The sequence below is a fragment of the Lepisosteus oculatus genome, chromosome 2, assembly GCF_040954835.1.
Source record: "Lepisosteus oculatus isolate fLepOcu1 chromosome 2, fLepOcu1.hap2, whole genome shotgun sequence".
NCBI lineage: Eukaryota > Metazoa > Chordata > Actinopteri > Semionotiformes > Lepisosteidae > Lepisosteus > Lepisosteus oculatus.
In genome coordinates, this window is record NC_090697.1 from 20,653,046 (window position 1) to 20,680,968 (window position 27,923).

The 27,923-nt window shown below is 37.5% G+C and overlaps 1 protein-coding gene across 2 annotated transcripts in view; it reads left to right on the forward strand.

Moving 5' to 3' along the window:
* LOC102698994 (protein eva-1 homolog A) overlaps positions 1 to 27,923 on the forward strand; it is an 82,581-nt gene that overhangs the window by 17,197 nt on the left and 37,461 nt on the right. The window contains exons 2-4 of one of the 2 annotated variants that reach the window (XM_015339055.2): positions 13,829 to 14,043; positions 19,446 to 19,569; positions 20,793 to 20,945. In XM_015339055.2, coding sequence (XP_015194541.2) covers positions 13,829 to 14,043; positions 19,446 to 19,569; positions 20,793 to 20,945 — 492 coding nt within the window. Of the gene's footprint in view, positions 1 to 13,828; positions 14,044 to 19,445; positions 19,570 to 20,792; positions 20,946 to 23,371; positions 27,601 to 27,923 lie in introns of those variants that run through there. The other variant, XM_015339056.2, reaches the window with a different exon arrangement.

Sequence of the window (27,923 nt, forward strand, 5' to 3'; positions counted from 1 at the left end):
GTATGTGTGCCAGTACCATTCAGGTGTTTTTGCTTTGATTCAGAGCATGTTTAATATCTTGGCAAACCTTCATCAAGAATATCCTCAGTGCTGTTAATTGCATGCTTGGTGTCTGTAGTGTTTGTGGATTTGGTTTTCTTTTCTTCCAATAGTGTTCACTATTTTTAAAAGCAGATTAGAAACCTTCAGAGGAGGCTGAAATGTCTTGTCATCTCCATTCAATGAGAAGTCAGCTGAGGTGACATATACACATGATTAGGAACTTTAAGGCTTTAAAAAATTGGACTTTAAAAATACTAGAGGCAAGTACTTAGTGCTGGGTTGTGAAATGGTCATCACAAGAGTCCTGCATAATCACTTCAAGCATTCTTTACTTATGTAGTCTGAATGAATAATCTGAACATAAGATCTTCAAGCCTGAGCAAACATTCCTCTCAATTAAAACACGATCAGCTTTCTTATGACTTTCTGCATGATCAAGCCTTGCTTTTGATGTTCAGATAGCATTTTCCACAGTGTGTACATTTATAGGATATTAGTCTCAAAGTAGTTATGGGCCTTTCAAGTCACTCAGCCAGTATTTGCCTATGTTTGGAGTCCATGACAGTTACAATAGCTAGAAGGTTCCAAGTTTGAGTCTAGGCTGTGCCATTAGCTCAGTGTGACCAAGAATTGCTGGCTCATAAGTTTCTCTGTGTTCTATCTGGACTAAATGAGTTGGTATTATCTAAGGGGCTCTTTGATTACTACTCTACTGTCTTTGGATCACTGTCCATCCATATGCTTGTTAATTAGATGCCACATTTCTGTTATCTTAATCTAGTCTGACTTGCCCATCAAGTACATAGTGGGGCGGTGGGGGTTCCATTAAAGAAAAAAGACCTTTCTAGAATGATGCTATTAATTCTAGAAAGAGGATAAGTGCCTCTTTAGATGTTTATCCATCCACCCTGCATTGAACCTGAGCAACCTTCCATGAAAGCACAGTACTGTGCAGTAATCCAGTTGTGGTAGACAGAAGGACTACAGATTTTCAATTGGCCATATACCACCTTGCATGGCCTGAGGCACAACACACTCATGGCTGCATCCCAGATGTCTTGCCTAATTTTAAAGAGTGAATAGCGTAAGCAGCTAAGCAACATCTAAGTTATTTTGTTAGTTCTAAATTACTATTTAAAATTTGTTTTTGGCGATATGAAAGGATTCTTCTTGTCAAGCTATACAATTGTTTTAACAGAATAGTTTCATTTTTTCCTCTGTACACTGTTTTTTGTGTACAATGTAAGTAAAATTAGTGTGTATCCTACTACAAATCATTTCTAAAGCATTTTCTAAAGCTCCACTGTAAGTTGCAAAGTTGATAGTGGACATTGTCCATTTGGTTGTTGAGAATAAGCATAATTACCAAAAACTATAATTGTTTGTTTTTCATGTTAAATTCTTCATTCACTCTGAATGCTAAATGAGTGATCATCTCTCCTAGTGAGATCATAATGACTTAATTGCTTAACCACTCCTAATTACAACTGTTACATGAGAAGTTTGAGTTCCTTATATAGCTCCAAGAACGTGGAGACAGGATCACTGCTCCAAGTGTTTCGATCACTTTTTTTAATTCTGAGAATTTCTCCATCTTCCTCCTTTTATTGCTTTACTTTTGTGTTTTGTCATGAGGGTTTTTACAATTCACATACTACCAGCATAGTGAATGAGAGTTACTGTACATTCTTCCAGACGTTACTCTGATGTAATCTGTGACATCTTATTTAGTGGATCATACACAATACATTTTAACATTTAGGTCAGTATTTAAAGAAAAATATTCCATACCTTTCCACAACAGTTTAGCCATTTTCAGCAAATATAAAATATTTAAGAAGTTTTCAAGAATAAGTTAGATCTCATATGCTTTAGTAATAAACGTACCATGAAAACATTATCCCTCCATTATCTCATCCTCTCTCCACTCGGCCAGCCATATAGCATAAAACTTGCAAAGGTCTGGACACCAAGAGTAATTTTGTGAAAGGCTATCAGTTCTTTTGCATCTGCTCAGGTCACTCAAGGCATTAAGCAATGCGAAATGTCAAAAATAAAACTTCTGATACACAACCTGACCAACCGAATCTTTCTTGGCTCTGGTCATGGCCATGTAAGATTCCTGCTGCGACAGTAACCCCATTGGGGATATCGGTCACTTAATCATTTCTCCACAAACCTCTTCACAGGGACTTCTCTGTGCGCTTCAGATGAGGCCAGGGCACCCAGGGCACTTTCCAGTGGTGCTTGTTTGTATTTACCTGGGGGTGTGGACGTTTGTCAGTAACCTCCCTCCAGCCAGTGAGGCTCCAACCACCCACAAAGAAAACCATTCACCCTATCCATCACTCACTTTAATAGTCATTTTTACAGCCCATAAAATCCTGTGGGAATTCACTTGCTATGAAAAAAAAAGAGTGACTGGACTCGACTCTGGAGAACAGGAGACAGATGTGTGTGTTTTTTTTAAGTGTACTGAAACTCTAAACTCATTCTTATAATCCTAAATCATCAGCCCTGATGTTAGCTTGCAGTGTTTCGGCGTGTAAGGCAAATTAGTATTATCTCATGTTGAGTTTGCAAAGGAAATACCTTGCAAGATACATTTTGTTAAAAATCTTATACCTATTAAAATTAGGCCGGAAAGGGGTAAAGTAATAATTCTGATATTATAGGGTTATTAGTGATGCACTTAGTTACACGCAGTTTGGCAGAAATGTTCACTTTAGAGAACCAACTGAGTTGTGAATGATAAAAAGTTATCATTTTAAATTAGTAATTAAATTAATAATTGTGAAATATTCAATTTGAAGCTTAAGCATTATTTCTTTCTTAGAAGAAGCTGGAAAGGTATTTGTTTTTTTTTTAAAGCAGAAATAACTGCTTGACCTATAAAACTTATCAGAGAGGAAGCTCCAAACAAACAAAACAAAAAGTCACACTTCTATCCGTGAACAAAGACATTGTACTAGCCATACAATCATTGTTCTTTTTTATAACACATGAAAGCAAAGAGCAATAATTCTTTTGGGGGGGAACTTCGTGATTAATGGGAAAGCTAAAGGTGCACAAAGTGCACGTAAGTGTTAAGCTAAACGCTTAATACTTAACACTGCAGAATGGAAAGGCACAGTCTCCACGTTTCTTAGCTCTTTCCTTTCTTTAGTGAAACACTTACCACTTCCCAAGTGTTCCCATTTTTTTCCACTTATTTCTGTTGCTTTCTTGTTCCTCATTGTTGTATAATAAAATCCACAAATAGATTTTGTGTTGTCTTTTACAAACTTTACAGATTCCAATCTTTAAACATGCATATTAATGCTAATCTCCATGGAATTAGAAAATAACATGTAAATGGCTACTTTCTTTTTTGTGACAAAATTTGTATTTTTAGATTTTTTCCCCAAACACAGCTGACTTCCTATCTAACCCAATATTGCACTATTATACTATTGCGCCCAGTATTGGTAGTCTTTGTGGAATTATATTAGCTGTTTCTACAGTATTTGATAAACATACTATTTTGGTATAATTTGCAAAAGTCAGTATTTACTAATTGTACCAGTAACTAAATTATTGATATAGATCAGAAAGAGGTCTTTATACACATTTCTGTGGTAACACTAATCACATCACCCCTAATTTGACCAGTTAATTACACGCAGTATCCTAACAGTCTATCCACTGCAATTTCATTTATGAGGCAATTTTTCGGAACCCTTCTAAATTTCTAAATGCACCACATTGTATGCTTTGTGAGTGTTCATAACTGCTGTTGCTTATTCAAAGAACTCTAAAGTTATTTAAGCAAGACCTGCATTTCTTAAATCCATGCTTACTATATCTTAGAATCCTATATCCATGCCTAACTGCTTTTTAGAAGTGGCTTGACTTTCTGTACTGTAGTCCCTCCTCAGATGAGCTGTCCTGTTGTGTCTTAATTGAGAGCAGTAATGCCAATAGGTCCTGATGATTTGTGCTTGTAGAATTTTATTGAGTTGTTCACTATCACACATTTCATGCCTACGAGGCACGTGCTTTTAAGAATATTTGTTGACGGTTAAGAAAGAATTTCTGGGTTACTTGCTACTAAATAGAGTGCATATACTATTACAAACATTTGTATGTTTATTGCAATTCTTGCTACAACAAAATATGAGCATGCAAATGTGATTATAGAACCGATCATGAGCCCTTAAGCTTGTATAGAGTACTGTTAGATGTCAAAACACAAACGTGGATGTGAGCCAGAAAACCTAATCTTTCTTTTAAGAACTGAACTCGGCACCTGCAGTAATGTTACAAAAAGAAGCTTTTATTTCTTTTCTTTTGAATTGGTCACATACCTTAGTATGATTACTCTGCAGTAGAGCTTTTGGAGCCTCCCAAGTAGCTCATCCATGAAAAGCCACTGCTCAGTGTGTAGGATGTGCTTTAAACCCTGAAGTATTCCTGTTTCAGTCTCAGGCTGTGCAGCAACACCTCTGTGGTTGACAATTCCCAGAGGGCAGCTTAGAAGTCTCAGACACATTTGACTTTGGGTGACTGTGGGTCTGGACATTCTGGTGTTGATTCAGCCAAAATTCAGGAAACTCTGATTTTTTACTAATACTTTGTCCATTGGAAAATAGGGGTTAGGAACGCAAAGGGGCCAAGATTTAAACTGCATGATTAGCATTTGACTCCTAAGAGTTAGAGTTTGGAGGTAGGAATACTTGAAATGTCTGTCATTTACGGAGTGTATTTTAAGGATCAGGAAATATTTAGAATGTCTGTGAATGCTTCTACAGAAATAGATCTGGAAAAAATCATATAATCACCACTTATGTAAAATTGAAAATCATTAAATTGTCAGAGTCTCACAGCTTTTTCATGGTCTTACTGCCTTACTGTCTGATTTATTTTCCCTATAAGGTGACTCCACGATGAAAGTATGAGAAATTGCCCCACCTTTGAAGGGTGAAAAGCCCTTGTGAATGCACATGAAAAAACAGACCTTTGATGGGTATAAAGTTAAGGATTTGAAGGATGTGAGAAAATAATTGATTGATTATCTTACTCTGACTGTACAATTAAATATTGTACTGTATTGTATTGTAAATATTGGGGCGGAGCGGTGGCTCTGTGGCTAAGGATCTGCGCCTGTGACTGGAAGGTTGCTGGTTCAAATCCCACGGCCAGCAGAGGAATCCTACTCCGTTGGGCCCCTGAGCAAGGCCCTTAACCCCAACTGCTCCAGGGGCGCCATACAATGGCAGACCCTGCGCTCTGACCCCAAGCTTCTCTCCCTGTCTCTGTGTCTGTGTCTCCCTGGAGAAAAGCTGGGGTATGCAGAAAGACACATTCCTAATGCAAGAAATTGTATAGGGCTAATAAAGAAACATCAAATAAATGTACAGTTGTGAATAAAACATTTGTTGTTTTGAGTTTTATTGTTCTATAATAGTACATAGTTTTTAAAAACCAAGATTAAGTATAATATTTTAAAATATACTAATAAACCGAAATATGTATGATTTGCATAATCTTCAATTACTATTGGAATAATCAGAATGTTCACAGAATTGTGCTGAAACTTTGCAAAATATATTTTATTAACAGGAACACTGGTACTTGACTTTTGGTGACTTGGTCTATTTTACAGATAGAACGAATATAACTTATACTATTATCAGGGAAGCAACAGCTGTGTCATCCCTGAGATTTGAACCCACAAACAGATGGTTTGGTTCTTCAGTGTGATCTTGGATTCTTGTGAATATCTGAAACAAGCATTCTGCCTCTGCTAATATACAGTGAAGAAGATGTGCAGTAAACTTTGTTTGATCAACTTGAAATGACCTATTTGTGCAAATAGATTTATTTAAGAAAAGGAATGGGTTTTTAAAAATAATGTAAAAAAAGGTGAGACTAAACCTGCATTTTTCACTGTATATTGTTTACCAGCAGCTACTGTACTATAGACATATATCTAAGCCTTAGTGATACTTTGGTAGATGTACATAAATACTAAAGGGATAGGGATATTATTATAGGGATGAATGCAGTTCTGTCTTTCTTTTTTATTAGAAATAAAAACAATCAACCAATCCAATCCACCTTTTTTTGCGAACATTTGTACATTTTTACACTTTAAGTTTTAGGTTTTCTGCTTCTTACACATCTGTTTTCATAGTTTGCAGCTTTTCTGGCTTTGGGTATACACATTGATTGTGACATTAGGTGGAATCTGGTTTTCAGTATATAGCTGGACTATATATAGTTGAGCCGTGGAAGCTCAGACGGCAAGTGTGTCTAGCTCCTGACCGGAAGGTCCCGTGTTCAGTCCCAGGTAGGGGCAAGCGATGTAGCTCTAATTCCTTCCAGATGGCTCCCAGGTCCACTCAGCCTGCTTTCCAAATGAGTACCAGGGGGTTAATCCTTCTGGGAGTAATAAGCCAGCCAGAGCGTGATGCTGACCACATCACCTCCACCTCCAGTGTCGGATGGTCAAGAAAAATGGTGGCCCTTACCCCCCCATTCCCCCACGGGCCTTTATGGTCCGAAAAGAGACCTATCTACTAAATAATGGTCAAAGTAACAAATAGAAGTGACAGACAGCCAATAGAAAGTTCTGTTCAAAAGACTCTGGCCAGTACCATAGTGCAAATCTGTACTTGATTTTCAAATTTGTAATTTGTTCAAAATAACACTGCAGAGATCAAAATTGTGCCAAAGTGGAAAGGAATATTTAAATAAATGGAATGCCTGATAAGCCATTGTCATTGTATTTTTATTTAAGCCTACTTCATTACAAGTCCTTAGATGTATCTAACAGCAGCACCTCTCTGGGGGAAAAAAACCCTTTCACGTGAATGCTGTTTATATTTTAATGGTCACACATCACAAGACATTTTTCATCATTTTTGAACTATAGAGCGTTTCTCTAAATTGATAGCTCTATGGCACAGTGGGTGCAGAGTTTTTTTTAAATGCCAATTCAAGCAATATCCATATGATTCTGAGAAAAATACATCCCTTTATCACTCAGTATCACAATCCAGTACCACAGAACCCACATTTTCTAAGTAGAATTGTACTTGTTGTCTGCATCAAGGATGCTGTTGATTGTTTTAGTGATTTACATAAGATGTTTCGAGACAAATCTAGGTGGTATTGTAAGGAATCAACAATGCACAATATTTCACTTTTAAGGAAAAATAACAGATGATTTCATACTCATTTAATATATATCAGCTGGCTTCATGAGGTCTGGCCTGAGCACAAGTCACTGCTGAAGTGGAATGACTTCTTTTTAATGTGCTGTCAAAATGTATTCATATAGCAGTGCAATTGTAATCGTTGTTCTCATAAGGCCTTTTGAGTGGGACTAGTTAAATAATTGTGGATGCTTTGATGCTATAAACCATGCAAAGGACCTTGAAATCTCAGAAGAGGGCAGTGGAAACTGCTGTTTCTATAGAGAAACTCTAAAATCACACCTGAGTTCCTGTCGAGTTACTGTAGGAAAATTTAATAAAAGAGCAAAAGGCAGAGTTTTGAGAATATATTCTTTACATTATTCATCAGCCAATTAATGAATGCACTTTAATCCTAATCTTATTATTTTAATCACTTTTTGTACTGCTGTAAAGTTTCAGAACTTCTACTTCTCGATACCACATATGTGATTTTTCTCATTGTCCTGTCTTGTGATTTTTACAAACATATAGAAAACAAACCATCTGCTTGTCTCATGAAACCATGCAATTTGGGGTCCTTAAAATGGAATTTGGCTCTCAAAAGCTTAAGCCTTTTTTCTAAGCTTCTTAGCCATTGTCTGCTACAGATTAGTACTATCCATGGTCTTTTTCAGATACAGGTATTGCAAAACACAGGAAGTAGTTTCTTCCTGTGGCAAAATGGAGGATAAAAACAAAGGATTATGTCCAGCTTGAGAGTTCAGATACTACATTAGGCAGCATAATGGTGTCATCACATAATACCACCATGAAACCCCATCTGAGGCACTGCTCCTCTCAAACTTTCACTAATTCACAGCCTATAAATGATTATGGTGAACATAAGATTCTAAGTTGACTGGGGGATTTTGTGACAGGACAGGGTATTACAAAAGTACTTAAAAACATTAGTGTGTATGGTACATTTAGCATTATGCCTATGCTGAAATACAAATTGTTGTTTAATGCTTTTGCTCAGTAAATGTTTAATATTAAAAATCTATTCATTATTCCTGATGATAATCTATGCTATAATGAAATGCTACTACAGATTTGTCTGAAAGCATCAGTTTAGGATACATTTCTGTAGTGGCCAACCGATCAGGATTGCATGTTTGGAAATAATAATTTACTAGGTTAAGTAGGAACGTGCATGGTTAATCTTGTGTACTGAAAATATGTGTGGGTATTTCTAATAGTCATCACTTTCATTTTCAAAGGAAATGAGTATATGGAAATTGATTAAATTTACAACACTGTTTTAACCTGAAAAAAATAAAAAACAACATGAGCCCAACATGAGGATTATATCACATTAACATGATTTGTTATTGTAATATAATCCCAAGCAACTTTCATAAAAGTAACATTAAATGAAATCTGTGGTCTGAAGTCTTCATTCTCAGGATTACCATTTGTAATTCTTGATTCCATTTCTAATCTACAAAATAAAGTATTTAATATTGAGCAAAACCTATTTTGGGAGAAATATCTCTGAAGAATCTGGGGCCAGCATGGGGTGTATATAATACCTTAACGTTCCTTCATGCTAACATGTTCTATCAACTGTGGGAAATCAAATCATTGCAATTATGGTTGATCAATGTTTTACATGTGGTGGATTTGTTTTCTGGATTTAATTATTGTGTTCATTCCTTTGGATAGTTTGTTTCATAGTAAAAACTATTACAGTCACATTAATTTTAGACAAACTGACGTATCGTATATTTTATACACAAGTCACATCACTTCCACCTGGTGTTCAGCTTTCCTGAAAGAGCAGCTGACACTTCACACCAACTACTACAGATGCTACAGGGAAAACAGACAGTGGCTCGCTATACAGTACAATTCTGGACCTTGCCCATGGAGAGTGGATGGGGGGAGGAGGCCCATGCTGTTTTGTTTTCTACTGGACTATCTGAACATTTTAAGGACAAATTGGCATGCCCCGATTTACCTTAGGACCTAGAAGCCCTTGTTGAACTGGCTTCACATCTGGATGCATGCATTCTAGAATGGTTGCAGGAGTGGTGTCAGCAGGATACACCTAGAGCTTCTGCAGTTCCTCATGCAGGGCCTGATCCTGTTCTGGTTGGCTGGACACTTTCACCACATTCCAAAAAGGAACCCATGCAGGTGGGCAGAGCCAGTTTTTCCCCCAGATGAGTGTCAAAGGTACATCATTGGTGGGATCGCTATAGAAGGATGGCACACCTCAGCAATAAGTGCCCTGAGATCCGAGGAAAACACCCCAGTTCAGTAAAGAGTGGTGGCATTTCAGCTCCCCATTCCCTTCACCACTTCAGTCTACCTGTTTTTTTATCCCAGGTCTAATGCTATCCCCAGTGCTTTCCCCACGAACAACTTTATTGATTTAGGGCTTGAATGCTTGAAGATTCCTCTGGAGGCTTGGGATTGAGTGTGTAACCTGATATGGGCTTCCCAAGGACATAAGAGGTTAGTGGATTGCTGCAGATGATCCATACCTGCTTTTTCACTGGAGCCGAAGGTACCTACGTCTATGGGTTCCCTCTTTCAAGCTGGCTACCCATTTTACAGGTCCCTTCTGAGTAATGAAAAGGATTAATGTGGTCACTTACTGGCTGTATTTACTGACTCACCAGAAGACATCTTTTATTGAACTTCCATGTGCCACTCCTCAAGCCAGCCACTGGGTGCTCCATGTCACCATCTCACACGGGTTCATTGGCTCCCCTTCTCAGCAGTTTCCAGGAGCTGGTAACCCCAGTGAAACTTGGATTCTCGCCGGGTACAGGGTAGGGTGCAATGAGGGGACCAGTAGGGAGTTGTGGGCCAGAAGAAAGATCTTGGGTGCCTGCCCTAAGACTTCGGGACCCTCACCTTTGCCACACCTTCCATGTACGTCACCTAGGAAAGCCCTGTTCACACCCAGAGATCACCCTTTTATTTAACACTGTTTTAATTTGAAGGGTGTGTGTGGGGGAGGGGGTTCCAGGAAGAATCCCAAAGGAACACTTAAGGGCCTCTGTGGGCCTCTCTCACGGTGGCTAATGGAAGAAATGGAAGAGGATTATGGCTAGATAAAGAACAAAAAGAACATGTCTGCCCTTCTGAAATTCACCAAAAAGCAATTGGATGATCCACAAGACTACTGAAACAATGTTTCTTTAAATGTTTTGTGTGACAAAGAAACATGAACTGCCATCCAATAGAAGAACTTCATCTCCCCAGTTGCCTTTCTGCCTCGGGACCTGGATGGCTTAACATTGTTGATGGGGCCATGAATTCAGTGTTGTAAAGTATCTGCAAATTCAGGAGAAGAATGTCAGACCACTCAAGCTGAAGCTGAGCTGAAAGAACGTTGTGTAGCAAGACAGTAGTCCTAAACATACAAACTACAATAAAATGGGTAAAGAAGAGAAACTTTGCTTTTTGGATTGTTAAAAGATGGATGGATAGAAGGCTATAGCACACCACAATGCAAAAGCTTTTAGTAAAGTTTGTCATAATGTATATCATTCCAATTACTTCTATAAACTTGTGTGTGGTACAGCTATATTCAGTATTTTATGAAGCTAGTCTAAATGCAGTCATTATCTCAGGTAAATATGTTCTTAAATATCAAGTTGTACTCACCATGTGTGTGTTTTGGGGTCTTTTTTCAGATTTTGACAGGTCTGGTTGCTTAATGGTGTAGAAATTCTACTTATGTTATTGAATTGCAATTACATTGCTATGTCTTTGGGCAATGTTTGTTAACTTGACTCCACTGAGAGGCAAATGTAGTCTGGGGGTCAGTTCACTTTCAGTTTTTTTCTTGGTAGAACAATTCTTTAGCCTTTCTTAACTCTGTATCTTACATGGAGCTTAAAGTTTCTGAGCAGAAAAAATATATGTTTTTGACTTTTACATGATGAAAGGAATATTCTTGTTCAGCTTGAAATAACTTGGGGCATCTGTATAAGTCTTTGCTAACCTTTGCCCAGCATTTCCCTGGAATGAGGGATGGTGTTACAGTTTGTTTTTTGTTCAGTATGATCCTATCTTTTATGAAGTGATTTATGATAGATTTGTTTTTTGAAAACGAAAATGTCTGGAATGCATTAGATGATTGTGACTACAGGATTATCTCTGTTGGCAGTACACAGTACGTATTCTGTGTCGTTTCTTTGGGTCTGGACACATACTCTATTTTCACTTCCCATCTTTGCACATACAGTACAGCTACACAAATTTAAATATCCTGTTTCTGCAATGTGGTTTATCACTAAGTGCATTCAATATTTTTGAGAAACCTTTTGACAGTATTTGCTACCTCTTCCACATTTTTTCAGTGAATTTTGTTTTGTCAAGTGCAAAACTTTTAATCAAAAAAAGATGTGCATTTTTTGCCTTGTGCTTACTTTACGTAAGGTTGAATTCTCTCCCCTCTGCCATCACTGGATCCTGGCCTATCCTGATATCATTTACATGGGGCTTTCTCATGGAGCAGAGGACAGCAGAGGCCTGGAGTGCTGCCACTGATACAGTGAAAGCCTTGTTGCATGAGGCTTCCTTTGTCACTATCTGATTTTATTTTAGGGATCCTTAATTAAACATTCTGAGGGAGGATGGATGGGGGGGGAGGATATTCTGTGGAGCACGGGAAATGGTATTTATTTCCTGTATTTTGTTACATCTGGAGGAGGGTATTTAAAAACAAGTAGAATTTTGGTCATTAAACAGGATGAAATAGGAAATTTCACTGCATGACGCAAAGGTTCTCTTTGATAGTGTGCTCTGGAGCAGGCATCCTGAGTAAAACATGCTAGCTATGGTGATATGTAACCAGCTTCCTTTTGGCTTAAATGTTTATGCTGAGAAGCCACTTATCTGCTTGGCTTCACACATCCAACAGAGCTAATTGAGCTTTTAAAAGCTCCTTTTTTTCCATAAGACCTCATTTGTTTTCAAATATTTATTTCCTTCAAATGCAGCCGATTGTGTTTTCCAGATGTTTTACAGCCGTGAGTCTAAACCTGTGGGTGCTCATTTAAAATCCTGGATGCCTGCGTGGAAATGTCTTTTAGGTGAAAGAGCACAATAATGAGCCACTTTGAAAGACAAAAAGTAGGCTCAATATCATTACCAGGCAATACAGTGTACATGAATCTGTGATATTAGTAATGCTTTACTGACTTATGCACTGTAGTTTAACTCTGTTATTATCTTATACAGTATGTCCAAAATCATTTAACCTCATTGTGATGCCTGAAGTACTGTAGCCTGTATAACTTGTTTTCTAACATGAAATGTATTCATTGTACTCCTCTTGTATATTAAAGTATGGGAGTCTGACATAGGAACACTGTAATATTTTGTGAGTTTAAATCGTGATACTGTTTTTGTAATTTATTTAAAATGCAGCCTTAATGTAATATAAAATGCATGCAAATGTTTGAAAAAACTGCAATTATTAAAAAAAGGTATTTTGTGCCATTTTATGTTATTGCCAGAATGTTAAATTTTGCATATATTTACAAAGTGGTCTGTGTAGAGTGTAGGAATCCAAAACTTGAATATTAAAAATAACATTTACATTGTATCTTGTAAATTGTCATTGGGAGTTAAAATGTTTAAAGAAAATACTATTTTTTTCTGATCAAAACAAATCCATATAAAGGTTTTCTTGATCTGGATTTCTGGATTGAGGTCTATTATATTCCTGGTGTTGTGAAATTTGCTTTTGTGTTGAGTTAGTGGTAATGATTCTGTGATCTTTTGTCTGGGTTTTTATCAGTTCCTGCCCCGCATTCAAAGACATGTTGTGGAAAAAAACAGCTCTTTCTTGAAGAATGTCTTAAAGAAAGGTTTAAGTATTTTTCCATTGTGATACATGGCATTATTTAAAAGGATAGCAAAAAGCAAATGATTCAAAATCCACACCCTGAAGACTTCATAGGCCTAAAATATGTAAGCATATACTGTATGCTTACAAATTCAGTTCTGTGCAATATTTCACCCTTCTTGACTGATACATGATAAAGATGTCAAAGCTTTTCAAAGGAAATAACTCATTCAAAATATGCGTAGGATGGAGCTGAAAAGGCGATAGAATTAAGTTTCTAGTTTGTTAGAGCATGTCAGGGCAGAGAGCTCCTAATTAACTATGAAAAGGATTGCTAAATACGTGTGTGGAAAGAAAATTAGTTCAGCATAAATTAAGATATAAAAACAAATCTGTTTATTAAATGACTGAATTGATTAAGAAAATGCATTGCCTGTACTCTTTGGTAGAGCTCTCTTCAGGACAAACAGGGTAACCTTTACAGGAACCTGTAACTCCAAACTGTTTTGGAAATGATTTAATTTTTGGACTTCAAGCCATTATTGTAAGTTATAAGTTATAGGTAAGCGAAAGTGAGAAATCCCATAATCAGTAGGTATAGTTTGTAGTTTTGGAACATTACCTTGCATCTCTTGCCTCATAAAATGGATTAGCATCACTACAGTGTACTGTGACCTGTTTGTACAGGTTGACTTGTGCAGCTTTGTGGCAGTACATTATGTCACAATAACAGCTTCATTGTGTTTGTCTGTAGGGTACCTGACCAGAGCACTCAGGAATTACACAGAACAAGCCTGTGATGGCGAGTACTTTTCTGTGCAATGCCCTCCCAGGACTACGATAAGCATCCAGTCCTCGTTTTATGGAAGGAAGGTCCCAAATCACCAGATGTGCCCGCCACACCTCTCGCCTACCAACACAAAGCTGTTCAAAGAGGATACAACGTGTTCTGTTTCAACTTCATTACGGGTAAGTACAAATGTTATTTTATTGGAAGGACATTAGAAGGTATAACCCCCCAGCTGACAGAATTGCTGTCCTGCTCCGCAGGGTTGTATGTTCAGATTCTGTTATTTATTGTTGTGGAATGATACAAGCATTGCAATATTTAAAAAAAAAACAAGAGAAGTTGTGTTCTGGAAATTTATTTTACCTCTTGCACTGAAAATGTTACAATTCATCTGTGATCCTGTCATTATTCATCTTTTAATAGTGTCAGCATTTACTTTTTTTAAATTTTGCTCTCAAGGTATGTTAGACCTGCATATTCACCCACTGGATTTGACAGTGGGTTAGACACAATGCTGTGTACTGTTGTATCATGCTTTCTAATAGTAATAGATTTGTGTCTTTGATGGTTAGGATTTTTTAAGTAAGCCCCTTTTTAAGATTTTCCTCTTAGGCATCTCACAGCACTTAGCCTGCATAGCCCACATGAGCTGCAGACAATCCCACTGATCCGAAAGGGCAGTTCAGCTTGACACCCACTGGGAGTCCTGGGGATATCATTGTAGTAGCAGTCTTATATTTATTTTGAGGTGAGCAGTAGTGTTTCAGCTTGAAAGTATAGATACACGGCATCAGGATCTGGTATACCTTCTTCCAACCACTTTCATACCTTTATGATGTAATTCTGGGGTGAGAGCTGCATCAAATGTGTAAGTGGTGTTTAGAGTTTTAATGAGGATGGTGATTCATGTCTTGATTTGAATGAATCGGAATTCAGCTTGAGCTTCATAAGCTGATGCAGCACTTTGAAATATTTTCCAGGCTCTTTGTCTGTCTAGGAACTATAATTTTCCTGTCACTGACAGTGGATAACAGAAATATTTGAGAAGCATTTTGAAAAATGGGCCTTTCGTTTTACAATTTTCAAAGTTGGATAGGTACTGTTAAGGCACATTCAGGTTTTCTTTCCCAAACAGAATGATAAGAGTGACCAAGTGTTGATTTGTTAGATAGAGGATGTTTGTCAGTTCATGGAGAGAAATCCTTTGTGTCTACTTCCTAGCATTTTATTGGATAAGATATGGTACTTTCCACTGTCAAGTTATTTTGATTTCGTTTTTTTGTAATGCTCGGTGAAGAGATAGTATTCTGTCGCCATACAGTAGTGCCTAGAGGAGAAAACAAGATCAAAGTCTTCATTCAGCATTTCAAAACATTCTCATATTTCAGGCTACTTTTACCTCAGTATTTTGGCTTCTTTGTTCAACATTATATCCCTCAGCACATACATCTATGCATCCTAGTTTAACAAGCCACGGTGAGGGACAGGTCACTGTATTACAAGGGGTCTCTACTCGTTTTTAATTTCAGAATCTTTTTGAGATGATCATAACAAAGTCAAAATGGCAAAGACAAGTCACGTCAGGGTTCCCCTGCAGATATAAATTATTGAGTAATATCAGCAATGAACATTTATGAACAGTACATTGCCTTTCATGCATCATCTCAAGATGCTATATAAGGATAAGCATTATCATCTTTTAAAAATCTTTTACTAGAGTGGATTTATGTGGTATTGCAGGAGTAAATAGGCAATGACTAGATCAGACAGATATATTTGCTAATCTTGTGCCTTTAACAATCTGCAAAAAGCCCTGCAGATTGGAGATGGTCGTAGTGTAGAATTAAAGACTTCATCAAGCAGGGGTTTTGTTAATTGGAAGGGAAGGCTTGACACGTTATGCTAGAGAACTCTTAATTCCACGTTCTTTCATTAAGATAAAACTGCGGCTTCTTTTAACGCAGCTTCTTTTAAAAAAAATCATTTCAATTGACGAAAAAAGATGAAAAGATGATCAAAAGATGAATACAAAAATGTCCCACAAGGAAAAACTGTGAAAGTGATTTAAAAAGCATGTATTTCACTCATCTCTTAGCAAGAACAAAGATTTTTTAAAATGTTGGCAAATTTAAGCAACCACGAATTTAGTTAATTGAATGATTTTTACAAATGCTCAGAAAAAATGGTTCAATTAAAATGTAATTATAGACCACATATGAGGTAGATATAACTACTGTTTAAAAGGTATAGTTTTTGTCATTTATCAGTTGCCAGATACCTTGAGGCCTAAGATTTACATGTCACCTATGATTGCTAATCCAGGGTTTAGAACATACCTTTGGGTCAAGTGTTAAAAACCTGCTAGTCATAGCTTTTCAAGAGAAAACATTGTTTAACACTACCTGTGTTACCATTGTGTAACACTTAGGAATGTACACCCTGGAGCAGTGTTTGGATAAATTGGAAGGTGTAGCTCTAACTTCTTTAATGTGCTCAGGAGAAATGTGCTGGGTACCCAGAAAGTAACAGGGCTGTTTGCTTCCATCAAATGCTTATGTTAAATGTTGAACTAATTGAAAAAAGGAGTTTTTAATGGGATTCAGCTGTGTTTGTGTGTGTATGGCGCGTCAGGTCCTTCACTCCTCTGAAAGGCATCGTTTCATGTGATGGATAATTAAAGTGTAGAGCATAACCAAGCCAAAGTCAACTGTATTTTCCTTTCAGATGTTAGATCTGCCAGTCTCCCTTTGGCTCTATCTACAATAAGCCATTGCCATGAATTATAATCTCTCTGCCAACCCAGGCATTCCAGTAACTTCTGTAGTATAGAAGTGAAATACTCTTCAGAGCTCAAGAAGTGCAATTAACATTATAACAACATTGAAGCCCTTTTCCCAGAGCCAAAAACAGTATTTCTGATATTGTGAAACAACATTAGTTTTCATCTTTCAGTGTGGAGGAGCATCATATAAATCATAATGCCAAGTATAAATTGAATCCTGTTTCCAGTCCTAGTTGTCATGTTCAGACACAAAAACACAAAATTCATTACACTGTTGCTTTGAATAGAGCTGCCTCCATTTGCTATCATTTATCTTCAGATCATCAGTTACATTTTCATTGCAGGCAGTTTGCCTTCTCGCTTCAACAGCTCATCTATGGATACAAATCCTGTTGTGAAGCATGCTACAACCAGCCCCCAGCCCTTCTCACACTAGTCACAGATTGCAAAAACCCAGAAATCTTTTCTTAAGTTTGTGAGCTCTCCTTCTCTATATGCTTTTCTTTTCAGCTGCTCATTTATTGGGTGGGAAAATAATACACTAAAAAATAAATGTAGCAATCACTCACCAGCACTCGTTCTATCTATAAAATATCTGGCTGACAATCAACCATTCAACTCGGAGGTTTCCTGGACTTGTTCATAAACTGCTTTAAGAACAGCGGTTCCCAAAGTGCCGTTTCCATTTATTCATCTAATCTATACAAACAGTTTGGACTGTGACTTCTGTAGTTTCATGTACTATTATTGTAGTGTGAAATACATAAACATTTTCAAACGTGTTACCAGAGTGATTTGGACATTTTCTGCCATATCATTACTTCTGTGGATAATAACATTGATAGAGAGAGGCACCACGTCTTGTTATCATGTGGCCTTTTTGCCACACATAATTGATACAAGATCTTCAGTTACAAGAATAAGTTATTTATCAACTGACTGTGGCTTAGTCACTTTTACAGTTTAAAGGCTGTCACAACAAGAGACTTTCAGGGCTTTATCAATGGGTGTCTGGGCACAAAAGTAGGTTTTCCTTGCTTCAGTTGGGATAATTTTCTCTTGAAGAACTCAGTGGGTTTTTCTTAGAATGCTGTATTTTTTGTTTCTAGATGTTGCCAAAAATTGCAGGCTTTATATACTGTAGTCATTAGCAAACACCTCATAACATACCATGCACTTCAACTGGAATTTTCCTCCTTCTCCATCCATATAAATCTCAGAATAGTACAGGTTGGATCATACTTGTGGTTTTACACCGTTTAACACTAGTGCTTGTTTCATCCCTAACACAAACAGTGTTTGTCGATGATGTAATGTTACAGACATGTCCAGAGTCCTGATTCAATGGGTTAGCCTCTTTCTCATGAACATCATTTTGGATGTAGCCTTTTCTTCTTCTAATGGTTCATGCTTTAAGACACAAGTCTATTGGGCTTAAAGCACTGGATTCAATTTATACTTGTTTAATAACTGTAAGGTGAAACTTCAGTTTCCACAGATTGCTCTGAATAATAACTGATTTCAAATGGGAAGTAACATAGGTCTATCTTGGCTTACTAATTTTGTAATACTCTGCTTGCACACAAAGGAAGATGGGTGGTGGCTAGATTAAAAGTGCTTTGATAAAGACAAAAATATATCACGTCATCAATATACTGTACATCTATCCATTTTATAACTGCTCTTTCCAGTAAGGGGTCGGGATAGAGCTGGAGCCTATCCTGCCAACCAGTGGGCTGGGTACACCCTGGATGGGACGCCAGTCCATCACAAGGCACACACAAACACTCTCACCAGTGCCAATTTTCCAAGAAGCCGGTTTAACCTACCAGTATGTCTTTGGGCTATGGGTGAAAACTGAGCCCCTGGAGGAACCCACGTGAACACGAGGAGAATATACAAACTCAGAAAACGCCCCAGAAATTGAACCCAGGGCCCCAGTGCTGCAAGGTAGCAATGCTATCATGGTGCCATATGCTGTACATACAAAATAAAATATTTCTAATAAAAATGATAATATAACAGAATTTCTAAATGCCTACTTCTTGGGTGCCTGAAAAGCCTTATGAGAAGTTGCACCATAGTGACATTTCAGCTGAAATGTGGTTTGGCAGCCATATTAGGTTCACAAAATATTTGGAGATTTTCAAAAGTTTCATCCAAACCAATTAAGGTACTGGTCTGAGATTGGTGCAGAATGTTACTTTGTGTCCAGAATTTGCGCATGTTCAGAACAACTTCGTCGGTTACATGGTTTGGCCTCTCTTTTGGTTTTGTCAAAAAAACATTCAAACAACATCTTCTCTAAAACCGCTTGAACAACTGGAACAAAATTTGGTATATATCAACTAGGACAAGATCACAAAGAAGTTCAGTACAGGTTTTAAGAAAAAAAAACAAGGCTGCTTTTAAGTAATCAAATTTCATGTGTTACCCCTAGTCATCACTGTTTAAACAACTTGCAGCCTATCTCAGAAGCTTAATGAGCACAACAGGTCAACATCCCAAACGGGATGCCAGCATATCACAGTGAAAATGTATAAATTACAGTTAACCTAGAGCATATGTTTTTGGACAGAGGAAGGAAACTAAAAAAGAGAACCCAGTGCAAAGCCACTAGAACACAGGAAGAACAGCAAATGCCGCATGGAAGGTACACCCGGAATCAAAACCAATAATCAAGAAATGTGTGGGAGCGAAGCTTATCGTCATGCTGCTCCAGTGGTAACTGTGGTTGTGGTAGTAAGCCTGTGTGGTAGCCCAAAGAGAAAATGCTAATCTTCCTTCTCTCTGCTGTAGAAAATGCTGGATGAGTGCCAAGACAGAAGAAGCTGTCACGTCCTTGTCAATAGCCGACTCTTTGGGATTGACCCTTGCCCCAGCAACAGCAAATACCTCATCGTGTGGTACAAATGCCGGCCAAGTAAGATCCTCTTTCTACCCGCCTGTTTACTTTGTCAGCATCTGAGCAATCCCTGCCCTAATCCTTTTAAGTTTAACTGTTTTGCTTGCTGCACCACGTCGTCCCCCTCTCCCCCCGAATCAGGTTGTTTTACTTCAAGGAAAGAATAACAAACCTGAAAATGTGTATGGCCTCCTCATGTGCTGCTTTTCTTCATGCTCCATACCCCCTGTGAGTAACAATCAAAGACAACAGAACCCTCCTCAGACCACTCATTCTTCTTTTGTGTTTAGTTCACATTCCTCTGCTCTCCCCTGTGCCTACCTGCTTCTGTCATATTTTCACATCTGTCCACACAAAGGTTCTTACTGTTATGTGACAAATGAAAGCATTCCATTCTTTCCTTCTTTCTTTTCTTTGTGTTTCTCACCGATGGAACGGGTGTGAATGAATGGCTTTCCTGATCCGATCTCGGATGAACCTCTTAACTGTAAAAGGTTCAGTTGTAGTGAAGTGACCTGTTCACTGAGGGCCTGGGTGTCCAGGCTGGGTAAAGGAAGAGTTACACTTCAGGAACTGTAAGCACACTCCAACCACATGAGAATATGTTATCTTGCTGGAAGTTATTCAGAAGGTAATGGTAATTAATAATTAGTCCATCATTTTGTGTAAACTCTTTGGGAAGTGTTGTAGCCACTGTATGTAAGAAACTGGCAAACAGGTTGATGTAAACTGCAGTCATATGTAAACTTCCATTTGTGCTCTTGTTAAAATAGAAGGAAGAGCTGATGTTTAACAATAGGTTACAAAATGCCATGAATACTGCAAACCGGTTTAGCATCCAGCATTTTCCCGAGCTTGTTTGTCCTCTAGTCTGATGAACCAAAGAAAATAAATAAGAGTTCAGTTTTCAACAGTTTTCTGCCTGTCAAAATGATCATTAATTTAGTAATCAAGATCATCCCAATTCAACATTTACTTTGTCTATTTAATGTGGAAGGTGTGGACTTTGCAATCTGTTCCAAATGCCAATTTTTATTTGATATCCAGTCACTTCTGAGCTCATTTTTACATGTGCTTCTAAAAAAGCCCCCCTTGCTGATGGTAAAATACAGTTGAATAAATATCTGGAATAACCCTTCAAATAATCCAGTCTTCACTGCAGTTATTCCAAGAGAATTTTGCTTTAGTTTTGCAGGCCTTTTAGATTAGAAATGATTGTGCTTCATGTTCTCTGTTTGCAGATGAGTACAAGAACAAAGTGGCATGCGAAGGTGACAAGATGAGACTGAGCTGTAAAAGGAGTATGGTGATTGCAATCTATTCTGCTTTCTTTGGGAGATCTCAGGAAGGAACTCTGGAGTGCCCCTATGTTAACTCTAGAGTGCCAGCAGTGGGTAAGACTGACGCCATGTTATGTCAGCATACTTCCGAGCTGGGAGATTTAAACTAAAATACAACAATTCTTTATTGTTCCTTGATAGATGTGGCCTCTTAGGGTAGTGCGCAGATCTTCCAGTAGACATAACCATCTTTGATGAGATTTCACGTGGCAGAGTTTGTCGGAGGGAATAACATACTGTACATTCCATTACCTGTGTTCACCTGTTCCTCCTGAAAAGCCAATTCAAAGGTTATCGACAAATGCCATTAGAATTAAACCATGCAAGTGTATCAGGTTTACAGGGATTCCAGAGCTGGATAGGAATATAAAAACTGAAAGAATGGAATACAAAGGTTGAATGTCATTAGTCACTGAAATCGAACAATACTGGGGAACATGCCCTACAGTGCATCTATTATATGGCATCTTTTACATGTTCACAGGTTGACTCCATCAGGTTTCATATTCCAAATTAACAGTGTTATGTTACTTCAGTATGTAACATGATTAACAATCACTTTTTATTTTAATCAGAGAGTGCCAAATCCCTCAAAATGGAGAATAACCTTACTTTTACATTTATTCATCGTTAGTTTGAAACACTTGGGAGCCCTGTGATGGACTGGCATCCTGTCCAGGTGTATTCCCTCTTTGTGCCCTTTGCTTTTGGGATGGCCTCCACGTTTCCATATCTCTTTCCAGTAACAAAAATAAATGTAATTCCTAATAATAAATCAATTAATCACAGCCTCTGAGCAAGTATTCTACATTCAAGCATTCTGTTTGCTTTTTTCCAATGTTTAAATGCTAAAATACTGGATTCACTTCAACTCTCTAGGTCTTTTTCCTCAGTGTACTTTCCATTTTGTCTATAAGAATATCCTGGTTTCAAAACACGAACAGGAAGATGTTGTTGAGGTAATTTTTAAATTGCTGTGCTCTGGCAGAGAAAACCTCTCTTTGTGCCAAGATGAAAGAGCTTTGACAGAACTGTGTTTGGGCTGTCTGTGAAAGGCTTTGTGAAGGATTTACCTAGATGTACCTCCAAGCAAAACCTGCACTATGAAGACAGAAGGGTCTAAAAGATGTGAGACACTGATACATTGATTCAGACACCTTTGGTGCAGGTGGAAAGATTCAGGATGTAATTTTATACAACACATTGTAATTATTTTACAGTAAATGAATCAATTAATTTCCAGGAACGGCTATTAACAAATGCACCTTTGTTATGAGTGACTGTGGGGGGGAAAAGCCTGTACAAACAGCACATCCTTTTTCGGGAACTGCAGTTTTGATTGAGGATATTTATTTACTGCCACTTAATATTTCTAATTTAAGAGAATGCAAGAGTGTAGGGGTCATAATGGAAGATTAAAGTTTGGGAATATGGTACAGACTATTTAGTAAATACTGCACATCATACTGTATCACTGTATTCATGATTTAATCAAAAATAGGAATTCAGATATTGTTTTTGGCATCATTTTGGGTAATTGATTGGTCAAGAGTGACTGTGAATCATCTCACTTCTGACAGAATGTTTTTGGCACAAGCAATGAGATGATTTAACCTTTTAAATGCCAAGCCTGGAAGGAAGAGTTAGAATGGAAACATCATGCCCCTCTTACGAATAGAGTGCTAACTTTGTGGTGTTTTTTGGAGGCTGGATTAAGTGCGCTGTCGCTTGCAGTCTGTTGGCTGCAGTCAGTCTGTGGTTGCACTGATTCACATCTGTAACATACTTCACTATGATCTGTCACATATGTACTGTAGCTTTACTAGATGTTATTGGAATCTAATGGTTCCAAGTGGATCTTTGTGCGTTGCAGTGTTCTCACTCATTATCTGAATTTGTATTCAACGAACCAGTGAGGTCTGTGATATGGAACAGCAAGTCAACACGACTCACAACTTTGCAGCAACCAATAGGATTTATTTTCAAATAAGTTTATTACACACTTTAAATGTAAAACTTGTTTTCGCTTTTAGCAGTAATTTCTACAGCAACTCTTTCTAAATGAAAATAAACAGGTCTACTACGTAGAATCAACAAACCTTATCATATTTGTTTTAAATGAATTCAGTGTTTTATTTTGAATAATTAAATTACTTTAATAATTTTAATTTTAATAATAATTTAATTATACTAATACTAATACACTTTTAACAGAGTGTTGATCTGTCTTAACTAGAGTTGCTTCAATTTATGCAGGTAGAAACGAAAGAAAACATTTTTTCTACTGTATATACACAGTAAAGTGGCTTGCACAAGTATTCACCCTCTTTCAATTATGTCCCATTTTGTTTAATTACTAATGGATTACTAATGTATACAGATTTTAAAATGATTATTTTTCATCAAAATGTGAAAGTTAAAAAAACACTTTTATGGATAACAAGATTTTGTCAGCTAAAACGGTAGAGAAATTAAAAACTAAAATGTTGATTGTAAATGTCCTTACGCCTTTAGCTAAGCAAACCTAAAGTAATTCTAGTTTAGAAATATTACAGTTACTTCAGTGGCCTCTGTGTGCACCAATAGTGTTTGACACATTTGGTTTAATGTTTAAGAATTTAAGAAGCTTACTCTGAAAGATTCCTTTTCACACTTCCAGCAGTGATCTCGACGCACTGTGGGTCTGACAAGGGTTTGGCAATGCTACATTATTTATTAACTATTAATAAGTCTCCCTTACTGAATATGGACCTCTGTAAATCTCTGCTCTATTAAGAGGGAAGCCAATCGGTGCCAATTAGGTATGTGTGTAATATTGAGAAGGAAAGACAGTTAGAACTTCCAATAATAACAACCAGTCAACTAATTTTAGCATACTTTCTTGTGTTATGTTCTCCATATTATTCCAAATGTATGATTTTAAAACAGAAATAATTACACCCTTTTTTAAATTAGCCTTGTGTTAAGCTTTACTGTTTTAAAGGGTGCCTGTTAAGGTGTCTAAAAGCTGTATAAGGAGGTTTAATTATAAGGTGGTACATTGCACATTGCAGGTTATCCGAGTTACTGTATGTGTTTGTGAAGTCATAGTTTGGTCCTCCAGTGTTTTAACCCTTGCAGTGTCCCTCTCAGACTGTCTTTTATGAATGAAAGTAGAAGAGTGCTTGAAAAGTTTGAAAAAGTTTAGTCACCTTCAAAGGTATTGGCATCCTTGACTGTATAAAAAAACAACACAGGTGATGAACTACTGTGTTTTGTAATTTTCCAACATGTGAAACATATTTTACTTTGTTAATCATTCATTGAAATAAAAACCAAAATTACACATTTCTCAAATTATACATTTATTGAAAAAAGTCACAGAAAAGTGCATCAATTATTGGTGCCCCTGTTTTCAATACTTTGTGTATCTTCCCTTTACAATGGTAATAACAGTGAGGCTTTTTCTATAATGTATTATGTCAACAGAGAACACACACACAGAATCTGGGTTCAAATTCAAGTTTGGGTTACCTGTATGAGTGGAGTCTGCTTGTGTAGCGGAGCTAGTTCGGATACGGTGATGTCATCCCCTTGACCTCGGCTGCCTGGGCTGAGGGAGGTCTCCTTTAGCTCCTGCGGCTGGTTCCCTGTTGCATTACGCCGGAGACCCGGGTTCGCGCCCCATGCGGGATGAAAACGGTGGCGGAGGGCACGAGCCCGCGCGGAACCGCGACGGTCACACTTGCAGGAGTTTGTCTAGTGGCTCTGGTCTTTGTCCACCTCTCAAAGGCCTGTATATAGGCTTGATTGTCTGCTCAGAAGTATCTTTTTCTACAGGGGTTTCAATGGGATATCGAACTTGGACTTGATCATAGCACTACCAGTGCAGGCTTTGAGACTACAGAGAAACAGAAGCAATGAATGTGATGAGACAAACGGCCACCTTTAATTTGTGGCCCTTTTAATAGTCAAAGACTTTTTTTGAAGTTGCAATCTTTCAAGTTAATTGGCAGTGTGACCAATAAATTACTATGAGTGATATTAACCCCAAAGTGTTAGTGTTTCGTAACAAGTTGGACAGGAATGTTTGCAAAAGCAACATTGGACAGTATGTTGATGCAGAAAAATAAAATAAACAGTCGAGACTTCATTTTTAACACCTGTCTTTCTCCAGCCCAATAGAAAGTTGATACCACACCTCATATCCATTCTCTGTGAACGTTTCTCTTTTCTCCAGCTAGCCAAGTGAAAGCACGTATTGAGAACCTGATGGACCTGGTATTTGATGCGAGTCAGATTTGGAATGCGGGAGTGAATGGAAGCTGTTTGCAGTTCTTTGCGTTTCAGCTGTGGGAATGCTTTTAAAGGACATATGGGGTCAAACAGGGAAAAAGTACCACAGATGAAGCTTTAATCTGCAGAGGACATTTGCAGTGTATATATTACCAGGTGACAGAAGATTAGACCCACTCGCCTCCATTTACATTTAGCACTGGATTTCTTGTTCACTAATTGCTCGTAAGGGAATTCAGTGAGTTCGTGTGTGAGCATTGTCATGAGTGCTATTACTTTGCTTCATGGTGTATACTGCACTTAGGCCAAGGAAATTTGATCTGGCAGATTCCAAGAGAGTAAAGACGCAATCAATCAAGTTGACTGCTCAGGTACCTATAGCAAAAGACATAACCAAATTGAACATGCATTTCCGGATAAAAACAGTAGTCTGAAATATACTGACTGTGCTACTTCATTGTAAAAGTTTGGACAATAAGGTTAGTCAAGTTGAAAAAAATTGGGCTTGCTCAAGTTTTGTGTTTGACATAAAGATGACACTAGCATACTCAGCCTACTGGACTTAACATAATGAAAACATGGTTGTTTTATTGTACAGTTTCTGTGTGTTCTTAGAATGACATGCACTTGGATCCTAAGAAAAAACAAACAGATTGTCAGTATCTGGGGAAAAAGAAAATGTGGCGCCTGTGGGCCTTGATGTCATGAATTTCTGTATGTGCCTAGGTTTGACTTCTTGTAGTAATTGGTATATGAATTACAGACCTTAGTACTGCAGTGTTTTAAGTTCTGGATGTGTTAATAATTTGCAAATTGGACAAAGGTCTTCTGACGCTAAAAACAGAATGACCAAAAACTCAAACAGGCAATAAGACTCATATGTCTGTCACAGTCAAGCTGCTACAGTTGAAATAATTGGATTTGTTTTCCCATAATTTCATGCAAGGGTGTCCCGGATAAGAATTATAACCATGGACACAGTCTAATTATCAAAGCCCTGGCTCTTAGACACTTTCTCAGCTCTCCTTCAAAGGACCGATTTAAAACTTTTAATTGCGTATTATAGCTTTTGAGCCATTTGTCACTGTGACCCACATAACCAAATGTTCTGAGGTCAACTTTATGATCTAATCTCCTACTAGAGGTCTTTGAATACACAATACTAAAACTATCATGGTACAGAATGTGTTAGGATACTACTGCCAGTTTTTAGCCTTTATTTATGTAGTCTTTATCTGCATGTAAAATCCTAATTAGTGCTGTTCAAGCACATCAGTTTCTTAAAGATTACAACAATCTGCTAATGACCAGACCAGCTGTTTTGCTAATTGTATGTTTATTAAAGACAAACATTTGTTCTAACTGTGAATAGAATGCAGTAAATTTATACCACTCGTTTCAATATCCAGAAACCTGCCTAGAGACACATTTATGAATCTTAGCTAACAAGTAATAACCAGAAATAGCAAAATAGAAAAGAACAGATTAAAAAAAGCTTTTAAAATTGCAAGTGGGTGATGATCTAAAGCAATCAATGTGTTACAGTCATTGTGGTGACTTATTGAGATGGAAAAAATTGTTCATGTGAAGTCAGCCTTCCTGTTCATTTCGTCATTAGTTTTAGAAAGAATATTGTAAAAACCTGGAAGCCTTGAACTTTTTGAAATTTCTAGCTTGCTGAAAATTGGCAACAAAGTGCAAAATATATATTTTGCACACATATAGTCGTGCAAAATGCAAAAGCTGTCACATGCTAAATTTCACACTTTATGTTGGTTTTACTTTTTATCATGCTGAATTTTTGTCATACTGTTTCTTTCAGCAGCATTTTACAAAACTTCTGTACTAGTTGAATGAACTTTAAAAATGTATATGATTTAAAAGGTGTGCTTTACACTGTAAATGCATTTTGTACAGATGATTTTCAGTAGTTTTATATTTTGTCTCTTCTAATACTGTTGCTATTGGGTTTTCACATCTATTGTCAGTTTGTTTTTTCCCCAGACATTTAATTGTTGTCAGCAGCAGATGTCTAATTTTGATTTCATTGACATTCTTGTACAAAAAAGTTGTTAAAATGTTGATTAAAGTACCCGTGGGCACAAACTCCTAAAGTCCTTTCTTAGAAAAAACTAAAGCTCTTTACCCTGCTCAGAAATACAGTACAGTGAAGTGACCAACAAATAAAACATAACATTTTGCCTCTGTTTCCTGTATGGAGTCAATCTGGGAACCAAATCCAGTGCTTCTGACCTCCTCAATTTTACTTTTTATTTGTCATTTCATGGGCAGCACAGTGGTGCAGTGGTCAGCATTGCTGCCTTGCAGAACTGGGGCTCTGGGTTCAATTCTGGACTGAGGTGCTATCTTCATGGAGTTTGTACATTCTCCTAATGTTTGCATGGGTTTCCTCCCACAGTCCAAAAACATCCTGGTAGGTTAATTTGTTTCTCGGATAACTGGTGCCGTTGTGCATGTCTGTGTTCATGTTTGTCTACCTGACCTGTGAAGGACTGACATCCCCTCCAGGGTGGATCTTGCCTTGTGTACTTTGCTCGCTGGGAGAGGCTCCAACTCCCCCAAAACCCTGAATTGGATGAAACTGTTAGAAAACTGAGGAATGGGTTGGCTTTTAATGTTTAAGGGACTTCACATTATAAATCATATTGTTTTAGTCCAGTTTATGATCAGAGCGCATTCCCTTTTGCCCAGTGTAATTTCTTTATTGCTTTATTTAGCACACTTATACAAGGTTGG